Here is a 12,303-nt window from a genome sequence, read left to right as displayed (position 1 = left end):
CTTCACCCATACGTTCCGCTTACTCCATGTTTTGCCCCTGGATGATAATCGACGTCACGTTTTGCAGGATTAGCATGAAACAATCTCTAGACAATGCGTGTTGGCAGGCCGGCAATATATCGCCGGATGTGACGGACCAGTACTGTTCGCTGATCCTCAGCTCGCTGGAGCTGATTTCGGATCTCAGCGAAATTTGATTTCCGGTCAAAAATACGCTGAATTTGCCGCCGGTTCCTTTTACGGTTAGGTAGCCGCCGTAGGAGTTGGTGACATCGCCAACGAATTGTCTCGGCAAGCTTATGGTGTCGGAACTTATCTGGGGATAATAAAAGAAGACGCAACTCAATACATTTCGGCCGACCTAAAGATGGTAAGGCACTTTTTTATCCATTAGGTCCATAAAGTTTTCTGGTGACACGTTGCGGGTCGGGTGAGTCAGAAATGGGCATGTGATGAATATAATGCTTCAACATGGACTTTTTCAAAAAAACAATACTCGATCATTTCTGACAAGATTTTGTTAAACACTCTTAAGCCTGCACTTTAATCTGTCGTTATTTTTTTATGTTTATATTTAAAAAAAGTTGGAACAATCTATACATTTCCATCATCTATACGATAATAAATAATATATTTGTAATGTTGTAATGTAAAAAATTGTGAATTTTGTTCACATAATATTTTAAAATAACTTATTTTTATTTCATTTTTATCAAAAAAGGCGTTAAGTGTATGGAGATAGCTGAGGTACATCAATTTTATAGTATTTGTGGCCCCTATATTACTTAATATTATTTAATTAGCAATAAATATTTTTATTGAAAACTTTCATTTAGAAACAGTAATTAAAAATCAAGTGTTCTTTCCAAATAAACATTTATCGCCGAAACCAATAAAAACATTTTACAACATTTTCCAGAATTTAGCTGTCGACAATAAATACCTGAACTATTTCTGATCTACATTTAGAAAAGAAAAGCACAAAGTATCACGATAGGGAACATTTTCTTTTAATTTTCTTACCGGCTCGTTGTTTTCGATTTCCTTCTCGAACCTAATCTTGTCCCAGTTGTATCTAGTATCGACACACTTGTCGCTTCTACCGAAACAGAAGCAATCCGTGCAACCCCTAGGGTTGTCTTTCGCAAGGCCGAACGTGCTGTTCTTGCACGAGCCGCATTTGGTTCCCCGTACGTTTTCCTTAAAAAATGTGCTCGCAAAATACTTAGCTGAACGTTAAGACCGCTTACCTTGCAATTGCAGCTGCCATCTTCGTTGCACGCACAAGTGCTGTTCGTGCAATCGGCTTCGCGGGTACCGTGGAGATTGCACATGCACTGCCTGCAATTAGGATAGCCGAAATAACCCAAGGAACACCTGTCGCACTTGTCACCCTCGTAGCCAGGCTTGCAGAGACATCTACCGTGAGTTTTCTCGCACTGATGCGTTGAACTGCCGGTCGTAGAACAATTGCAATGCTGTAAATTTAAAAAACCATAATTTTATTAGATATTATAACGCATGTAATGACACATTACACATTTTCACTGATTGATGCGTAAGATACAAATTAGTATAGGACAGCGGAGTTTCTGTTGATGAACATACTTTAGTTTTTATAATAACCTGGTAAATTTTTTAAAATCATATTTGTATATGAGAATACATCGAGTTGTTGTGACTACTCCAATTACTATTATGCAACGTCAGGTGTTACGCGGGGTTCCAATCTTGGTCCATTGCTTTCTCTTTTGGTTATTGATTGGGTTACTTTAATTTATGATTTAATAATACTTTTATATGCTGGCATTCGAAAACTTTATACTATAATTAAACAGTACACTGACTGTATAAAACTTAGGAAAGCCTTACAGAGAACGGGACTATAAAAAATTAATTAAATTTTAAAACTGACGAATGTTTTGTGCGTAGCTGTACTAGAAAGAGGCAACAAGTTGATTTTAAATATTAAATTGGGGGAACAGTGTTGGCTGGAGTTGTGCAGATGTTGGTGTAACCTTTGATATAATAAAATGTATGGATTTATCATGGAAAAATGTAAGGATTTTAATTTAATACGTCGTAAAACATTGTATTACCGTGAAACTGGTGTGTACTAAATGTACATACCAAAGATAGGCATTATGGAATCATACAATCTTCATTCTCCACAAAATAGAAGAAATGTTTCTGCAGTATTTTTGTTGTACAAATTTATAAATAATATGATTAATGCTACCGTATTATTAGATCAAATTAATATTCATGCTCCGGCGTGTATAAAACGAAATTTCCTAAACTTTTACGTCGACAATACCCATACTGACTATTATAGTAATTCACCAATTATTGTAAGGTTAAAATTGTGTAATCAAATCCGCTCACAGTGTGATGTATGGCATGTATCGTCAGTTAGTAAGCTTAAATCTAAAATATTTGAAATATAGAATTAATAAAAATAATTCCTATATTGCTGACCATATAAAGCCTGAGTCGCGATTATTTGGTTGTTTGGATTTATCGAAGATTTGATGTAATGGCCGTTCATGTTCCTTTATTCTAGTTAATACTTGGTATCTCGAACGGAATTTTGTGTTTGACGGATCGAAGATGTTGAGAAGTTTATGGACAAGTGGTAAATGTGGTTTTAACTTTATATTTCTTAAGAACTTTTAATATGTGGTCAGTGGTATTTTGAATGTAAGGAAGGGCGACAGTGGCAAGCGTTGGATTGCTTTCAGACTGGGTTCAGTGACTCTCTTGTTTACAGAGTTTTACAACTCTGTAAACAAGAGAGTTGACAACCAATGTTTTTTGGATCGGATGGTGATGGATGGTATCGGTCTGTGTGCGTACGTTTTCTTTGAACAGAATGACCCAATGTTAGGTCTGATTTTCTATTAATAAGAATATCTAATAATGTGTGTATAGAAAAAGAGAAAATCTTGGAGGCAATCTTGACTATTCTGACACTTTCTTCTCAAAAGTTTCCATAAATATATGCAATGATTGATAATGAATTGAATTTAACCGATACGAGAAAAACATGTTCCAGAAAGCATTTTTCAATTAAGATCAGAAAGTTTGATTCCACTTACAAATCTTCTGGATTCCTCTTGCATCGGTTGTTTATAAATAAAACTTGCTGACTTTTCGCCAAGCATCCTGTTGGAAATAAGTAATATTTATAAACAACCGATGCAGCAGGAATCCAGAAAATTTGTAGATAATATTACAGTAGTCTGTGGAGGTTCATTAATTTGATTTAATATATCTGAAATAATGTTGAGAGTTTCAAGACCAGAAACTTTATTAAACAGGGACTCTACGTCAAAACTAACCAGAATATCGTTTTTAATTGTTGAAAATTTAAAGACTACTCCAGATTTAAGTAATACTAAAATTAAAAAATAACAATTTGTGACATTTTCTTTATGAATCTACACAATAATAAAGATTTAGAGAGATGTACTGCCTAGTACCTAGTACCTAGTACTGTGTAGTACCTAGTAACTTACCTTACATCCAATTCCAGGTTCGAAACCCCAAGAATTGAGAGCGCATCTTTCACACTCCTTTCCGATGGTCAAGTCCGGACATACGCAACGTCCACCCTTGCCACATACGTGTCCCCTTTTTGTGCACGGCTCGCATTCTACGAATATAATAAGAATTATTGAACTTCATTAATCACAAAATAATACATACAAAAATTATATATATATATATATATATATATATATATATATATATATATATATATATATATATATATATATATGTTGTAAATTCTTGTTCTCTCTCTCTCTCTCTCACTATATATATATATATATATATATATATATATATATATATATATATATATATATATATATATATATATATATATATATATATATATATATATATATATATCAATTGGTTAAGCCTAGCTTGGACTACTCACTCTCAACATATTACTACAAAAGACTATTTAAAAATACTTTGTAGTAACTATTTTCTATCAGTCACTAAATTAAGGAATTATGCAAAAAAAAGAGCACAATTAGGAATAATAATACAAGATGACACAATTAACCAAAAAAATCGGCCGTTAGAGGTATGCAAAATTCATTTTTATTCCTTGAAGGAATAACGTGAATTGTCGTGAATTGTTTCTTATTTTCTGTTTTCTTTTCTTGTATATGGGTTTACTATGATGCCTAAAAATGTTGACTTGGCCTAGGCCTATTTTAACGACGAAATTGGTTATTTGCTGTTATTGATTTTGCCATTTGAGAAGCGTTTTATTTCTAAATATTAATCAAATAGTTAAACTGAAAACTCTGCTTGAAATAACGTGATTGGTCGGAACGAAATGATTGAAATAGGTTCTATCGAAATATAAATGTTTCTTTATGTTGTCTTGTGGTATGTTTTTTATGCACCTAACTGAAACTTGTTCCAAATTTATAACCATATAATACAAACTCCAAAGCTTAAGCTTAATATTTTCACAATGAAAAAACTTAGACAAATTTAGAGTGAAAATAAATTGTAGGTTAAATATCAAGACCCAATATGAAACGGCTATAGTGCTTTTTATCTTAGGACTACAAATTCATAGAAAGAAAATCGTGCTCAAAAGAAGCAAAAGATAAAAATACAAAGATTTAACAAGAAAAACTTTGAAGCTAAAAATATTATAAAAACTTATAAAAAAAAAGAAACTAAAGTAGTTTTAAAAACATTGCATTATTATATATCGCCAGGTCTGCGACCCTTTAGAGGGGTCCCTTTAGAGGTACGACCAAATCATTTGCATTCATGGTCAGAATATCATGAATTAATATGTCTTATATATATTATGTTATATTATATACACTACTACCCGAAAGAATTATTAATTAAAAAAATTTATTTTCATCAAAAACTTTCGATCCAGACCCGACAAGCTTGCGACAAAAACATCAAATTTGAAACGTACACTTTGAGATTTTTGACATTTCAAATTTGAACCCCGAATTTTGTTGTCTGTTGTTATTGACATTGGCTGCAACCAAATCATCAAATCATATATGGGAACTAAACTATCCATACATGTTTCTTTATGCTCGACTCATTTTATGAGTGAATTGCCTTGTCTTCTTTATACTCCTAATCATTTTCATTTACATGAGAAAAACTTTGGGGGCTAAAAACTTCGCTCAAATTTCCAACCATATAATACAAACTCCAAGGCTTATGCTTAATATTTTCACAATAAAAAACTTCCTATAGACAAATTTAAAGTGAAAATGTAGGTAAAATATCAAGACAATATGAAACGGCTATAGTACTTTTTCACACATTCATAATAGGGCAAGGAAGCAAGCAGATAATAACGTTATTATTAAAAAATGAAACAAAAATATTTTTGCATTGCATTTTCCAAGCATGAAATAATGTGATTGGTTGGAACTATCGCCACAAACATGGAAACTAAACCATGCAAAAATATTTCTTTAAGTTCGACTCATTTCTTGTCTCGTTTATGTACCCGAGTATTTGCTTCTGCATGAGAATAAATGGGGAGCTAAAAAGTTTTCTCAAATGTATAACCATACAAAACAAACTCACCAGCTTATGCTTAATATTTTCATAATTACCTTTTCAAATGTAGTTTTAAGAACAGTACAGTGAAAATTACAGGTAAAACATCAAGGCATATGAAACGGATTTGTCTCTTAGACCTACAAATTCATAAAAGGAAAATTGTACTGGAAAGAAGCAAAAAAAAGGCTTTAAAGACGTAAATATTCTAAAGTCATAAATATTCAAAAGAAGAAACAAAAATATATATATATTTTTAAATCGCAAGTGTCCTGTTAAACACATTTTTACTGAATCTCAACGAGCGAGCTGAGTGGAACTTTTAGACATATTCTAGCAAGATCGAACTATTATAGTGTCCCGGATATGGTTGCATAATGCGAATAATGGAGGGGGGAGGCTTAAACCTCGTCGCTCTATCGCCCAATTAAAATCGACGTCGCGATCCATCACGTCGACAGCTGAAAACCGTCGTCGACGTTTCGTTCATTTACTTCGTCGATCATAATTTATGGTCCGACTAAACCTAATGGCATCGGGAGATCTGGGTGCCGACGAGATGTCTCGCCATTTTTTCTGGACCGCGACGACGACTGACAACCTCCTACTGTTCCCCCCGTAGGTATCGCAGAAGTGTAAGTATCATTACATGACATTTGCACGAAGCTTCGAATTGCGGGAACGCGGGGAATTTGTCGAGTACCCAATTGGAAATACCCACCCAAGTTGTCGATTATAAGTTATAACCACAGTCACTATTTGAATAGAAAAATTCAAAATATTGCGGGACAATATCCTAACAGATTGAAAACGAAAAAAATTGCTTTTCTACTTCCTTATGTAAAATATCTAATTATAAACCGATGTAGTGTGCGGAAAGCGTCACTTTACCACTTGAGTATTGCGTTCCACGGATCCGAGCCACTTCAGACGTTTCCGGGATATTACCGCACGGGTTTGCGAGCAATCGGATGTTTTCGGACATTTTATCGCACGGCTTGAATTTTGAAGTTTGTCAATTCTGACGTTCAAGTCAGTGAATGTATAGTTTTGCGAAAACGTACCCAAGAACTAACGGTCGCTCTGCTGCATTCCGCCGTACCCAATAAACTCGTGAGTCAAATGCCGTTTACCGCACTAGCATAATGTACTATTTTGTACTCCCTTCTGTAAAATACCTAATTATATGTCGATCTAGTGTACGAAAAGCGTCACTTTACCACGTCGGTTTCGTTTCCAATGAACCCGAGCCACTTCGGACATTTCCGGGATTTGACCACACGCTTTTGAGAGCAATCGGATGTTTTCGGAGATTGTACCGCACGGCTTGAATTTTGACGTTTGTCAATTCTGACGGCCGTGTTAGCGAATTTATTCGTGTTGTTTTGAAAAAGTATGGAAACACGTTTATTAATCATTCGCTCTGCTGCGCTCTGCTCGTGCCAAATAAACTCGTGACTTAAATGCCGTTTAATGCAATTGTTGCATAATATACTATTTCTATTGGCTTTTCTGAAATACCTAATTATATACTGATCTAGTGTGCGGCTAGCTATAGCTGCGAATCGTTTCGGAGAATTCCGGAATATTACCGCACAGATTTGGGAGCAATCGAATATTTTCGGAGATGTTTCTGACAGTCATATCGGTGTTATTTTGCAAAAATGGGCCCAAAAAGTCATGGTCGTAGAAAATAGTATAATATGCAACAAGTGCGGTAAACGGCAGTTGACTTACGAGTTTATTTGACACGAGCGGAGCGCCACGGAGCGAGTGTTTAATAAAAGAGTGACTTAAAAAGTTTAGCGAACGTGTTGCATACTATACTTTTTCTACGACCGTTAGTTTTTGGGTACATTTTCGCAAAACAACACAAATACATTCACTGACATGACCACGAGATTTGACAAACGTCAAAATTCAAAGCAAGGAAAATATATCCGAAAACATCCGAAGGAAACTGACGTGAAAAAGTGACGCTCCCCGCGCGCTAGATCGGTGTCTAATTAGGTATTTTACAGATGAAAGTAGAAAAAGTATAGTATGCACAAAGTTGGGTAAATTTTTTAAGTCTCTGGTTTATTAAGCACTGGCACAAATGCCGTTTACCACACTTTTCGCATAATTTACTATTTTTTGCTTTAAATTGAACTCAGCATTTTTCTTGTACAATTAGTAGAATATTCAGCTTTATATTTTCGAATTTCACTTTCGGTGAAAATTCTGTTGTTGTGTCGGAGAACGAAGATGATCTTTAAGTTCAATAAAACAGCCAAACAATTTATTATAGTTATATCAGATGCAGACTTTTGGTTGAGGACAAAATAATACAACAGGAAATGAAATTCAAATATTTAGGAATTGATATATCTGGATGCGGATACGTTGAGGTAGAAGTATGGAACTAGGCTACAAGAGCATAGGTGAGCAGCAGAAACTATCAGGTCGAGTTTCTCCTTGAAAACAAAAAGAATATTAGAGACCACGGAAATGAAAACAGTTAGAAGGATAGCAGGAAAATCACTCATGGATAGGGAAAGAAGTGATGATATTAGGAGGGTGTGCGGGGTAGATAACATCAACGACTGGGTGTTATATCGAAAGATAAAATGGTATGAAAACATTGATTGTATGGCAGGAACGAATAGTGGAAGACCTAGGAAAAGATGGCGCGAAAACCTCCCAAATGACTGAATGATGGCAAAGATGTGAAGAAAAACAAGCAATCATGCCCATATGCAGTAGAACTTAAACGAAATTTTGAACGGCACTCCATTTTAGAGAAATTGTTTAGGATTGTTTAGAATTTTGAATTGACAATAAAAAATTCGATTTTTAAAATTAATTTGACTTGTTATTTCAAAAACTTAAAAATATTTTTAGAAACTATTTTCAGATATTCCTGGTATAAAGCGAAACCAAAAAAAAAAGATCAATTAAAACAAATAAAGTTTCTTTAGCTGCATTTTTTATTTAGATAATTTGTATGGATTTTGAAGACGCTTACAACAGGCATTGAAAAAGCGACAACATAGCCATCGCCAAAAATATGTTATATTGTTCTCGCTTATGATCAAATTTTCATTAAATTTTCATTTCCCATTTTTCCCAATTTTCGTTCATCATAAACATCTAAAGTTTGTGAAAAAAAAGGATAATAACTATATTAACAGAGAGCTTACCTATACAACCAGTTTGGACATTTCCATAATAATTGGGCAAACAGACGTCACAGAGAAACCCGGAAATTCCGGGGTGGCAGTTGCATTTTCCGGTTTCTTGGTCGCAAAAACTATCCTTGGACCCGTACTCGTTGCAGTGACATTTGACGCAGTCCTGCTTCGCGTTTTTCCAATATCCCGGCTACATGTAAAGAAACGAGATTATAAAGGCCTCTTTCTCTCAAAATCTTAAAATCAGGTCACGTTGCGTCGCGGTTATGCGCTTATTATGAGAAGCAAAATTGATAAAACCTGATATGAGCTGCTGCCAGGTATCCAGTATATTTTAATCTTGTTTAAGACAGTTTATGGAGGATAACATTTATCACAACAAGATGGAAGACCGTTTTTGAAACAACCATATTTCAATTTTAAAGTGAAATAAATCAGACCGTTTGCAATGTTCCTGAAAATGGGCTGCGATCGAGAATTTTTGTGGGAACACTAACAGAACAGAACATAGTAAAAGATTTGCAGCCTTACGTTAAAAAGATGTCAAAGAAGAAAAACTTAAAGGAATAGTAAATTTTGGATAGTGCTTCCAGTATGGGCAACGAAATACGGTCGAAAAGTCCAATAATTCCAAAAAATTCCTAAAAATGCATCTCAATTTTTTTATGCCTAGCTAAAATATAGAACTAACTTAACTAAGTTTAATTTTATGAAGCATTTCCAGTCTAGAAGTTGCTATTAATGTCCAATTCTCCTGAATTTACTAAATACAAGCGTAATTTATTATTTATCGTATCAAATCTTTAGCATTTTGGTATTTATCTTTATTAAGTTTTATACAATACCCTCGAACCGCACAAAATTACCAAGTACACATGATGATGTTGATGTGTACACCTTTTCAATTAATTTATTATGATCACTTACGATTTCGAAAAAAAATTGGTTTTGTTGACTAACCAAAACGAAACAATGGTTGAAGACTAATTACTTATACTAATTATTTAGGTAGTAAAATGTGTATTGAAATAATCATTATTTTTCTGCCTAGCCATTGAATAATGATCAACAATTAACAAACTAGTAAAAAAGGTATGCAATCAAGAGACTTTCGCAAGCAACACATAACGATATGATAGATGTGTAGCGTTTGGTGAGATAAAGCAAAATTTGTTTTAGAAATAAATTATTTTTTTTACTTAAATACGCCAACCGCTAATAAAATCAATTAGTTTCCAACAACTGATTAGTCACCTAGTTAGTGATGATGTAAAAATTATTGATAATAGAAAATATTTGTAAATGTCAAAGTAATGTCAGTTACAGTGTAATTTTGTGCTCTTCAAAGGTATTGTGAAAAAGTAATACGATTTTTGCTTTGATTTTAAATATCATTTGGTATCCCAAATAGTAAGATTATTTTAGTTGGTAAATTCGGGATAATTAGCCATTCATTTTAATTTTTAAAATGAAAATTTTTAGCAAAATTCAATATTTAGGTTACGATAAAGATATTGAGATGCGGTTTGCACTAGGCTCTCATTTGTTCTATTTAATGATGTGAAAAGGTCATATCATTGCATTTAATTACATTTTAAGCCCTTCCGTTTCCCCAATACCGTATTTTGTTGCCCATACCTCCACTATAACTGACTTATAATTAATTTTGTTTGGTATATATGCCGCTCAGTTTTGCGCAAAAAAACTGCGGCAGTTAAAATTGCATCTTCTAAAACTGGACTGGAAAGACGTACAAGCCCCAGAGGGCTTCCGTAATCTCTTTTAGAGCTTTCCCTTAGTCTCTCGAAACGCGTGCGTATTCTCGGAAGAAAATGGAAGCGACCTACCTTGCACACGCTGCACGTTCGTCCCTCATAATGCGATTTGCAAATGCAGTTTCCCGTTATTGGATCGCAAGACGAGTATTTCGAACCATTTAAGTCGCAGTTGCACGCTGTAACAAAATACGTTACGACATGAGTTCGTGATTTTCTAAATGCGAAAACGCAAATACCATTGTCCCGTCGATCTATTATGGTAAAATATCAATAAAGTTTTTGGTTACCCTCGTATAGAAGTTTCGAAATGGCACCTAAGCAGTTGCAATGACATACTTTATTGTCCCTTCGGACTTTTCATTCGCAAACCTCACTAGCTTCACATAAACAAACTATTACGTAGCATGAAGAATAATAATAGCAAAAAGAATCTTTTTTTTCATTATTTTTCTTTTCTCTCATTCGCGTTCTCTTTCTGTTCTCTTTTTTATTCAGTTTCTCCCACTCTCGCAATGTACGTTAGATACTTTGCTTCCCTTGTCTGTACTTTCTCTTTATTCATTTCCACACACAAACCTGTGCATCAAGTTGCTCTCCTCCATGCTTTCCCTATTATGGTACTTGCGGATTCTTTATGCTTTACGTTAAATTTATTATTTTAAAATTGAATAATGCTTGTGTGTGACTTCTTGATGATGGCGTATTCAAACTATGGCGACAGTCTCCATAATAGTTGGATAAATACAAAAACACTGTATACAAAAAAGCAGCATTGTTTGCATGCCAAATTAATTTAAAAATTGCACTATATCTTTATAACAAAATCAGTTTTAAAATTAATGTCCACATGCTCAATAGTAGACACAAAAAATATTAGTGTTATTGTTGATTAATGATCCCATTTAACTTTTTGAATGTTCAGTATTTGTTTTTCTTTATAATCAATATTACACAATACATAATTTATCGAAATATTGAAGTTATATGTTGGGGCCTAGTTAATAGGTCAATCCCAACTGAACAGGCAGCTAAGGAACATTTTCCAGGCCGAAGATTTTTTTTCTGAAGCTTTCTATCTGCTATATAACATCCAGACATGTCTATTTGATATCTGTGTAGGAATGTTTACACAACCCCACACAGATTATCGCATCACTTGCAATTTAAAAAAAAAAAGTTTTTGCCCCGCTGAATTCTTTTTATATAGTAATTTAGATCTTGTGGGAATATTTTGAAATGTGGTAGACAAAAAGTGATGCAAAAAATAAAGCACGTGTACCTGATTGAAACGAACCTTTAATACTCCAAAAATTCCATTAAAATTAAAAAGAAAAACATACAAATTAAGCCAAAGTAAACTGTTTAATTTCATGTATTGTCTCCATGTCTCAATATGCTTCAGGAGCCCCTCAACAAGACTTTCAATGTGGTTCTTGGCAGTTTTTTCCATATTCAAAAAAGTATATTTTAAAATTTGTCAAACATGGCTTCTTGCTGGTCAATTCACAACAGGAATATATAATTGTTCATAAAAATGAACCTGTCTAAATAAGGCCCAAAAGAGAGTACGTGAGCTTCAAAAACCTGTCATGTCCCGATCAGCGGTTAATTTGTCCTCGTTTACAGACCATAGTTGAGTCACCACCAAAACTCTCCCTCTGAATAAAATGAATACACAGGCATACATCTCATCTGTAAAGAGGGCAATTAACAATTCTTCGAGATTCCAATTTGCATGGTCCCTGCCAAACTGCCAAATTATAACCCTGCAACACGGTGTC

General features: G+C 34.0%; 1 protein-coding gene across 1 annotated transcript in view; it reads right to left on the bottom strand.

Annotated features, from left to right (window-relative positions):
- The window catches only part of LOC132696324 (laminin subunit alpha-1), a 218,221-nt gene that overhangs the window by 30,170 nt on the left and 175,748 nt on the right, over positions 1-12,303 (bottom strand). The window contains exons 16-21 of the mRNA XM_060661083.1: positions 10,592-10,698; positions 8,754-8,934; positions 3,519-3,655; positions 1,251-1,478; positions 1,024-1,200; positions 24-316 (exon numbers count right to left, since the gene is read on the bottom strand). Of these exons, the coding sequence (XP_060517066.1) occupies positions 24-316; positions 1,024-1,200; positions 1,251-1,478; positions 3,519-3,655; positions 8,754-8,934; positions 10,592-10,698 (1,123 nt within the window). The remainder of the gene's footprint in view (positions 1-23; positions 317-1,023; positions 1,201-1,250; positions 1,479-3,518; positions 3,656-8,753; positions 8,935-10,591; positions 10,699-12,303) is intronic.

The sequence above is a fragment of the Cylas formicarius genome, unplaced genomic scaffold (genome assembly GCF_029955315.1).
Source record: "Cylas formicarius isolate icCylForm1 unplaced genomic scaffold, icCylForm1.1 PGA_scaffold_1__22_contigs__length_36826433, whole genome shotgun sequence".
NCBI lineage: Eukaryota > Metazoa > Arthropoda > Insecta > Coleoptera > Brentidae > Cylas > Cylas formicarius.
Note: the sequence above shows the minus strand (reverse complement) of the source record. Positions and strands in the feature narration are given on the sequence as shown.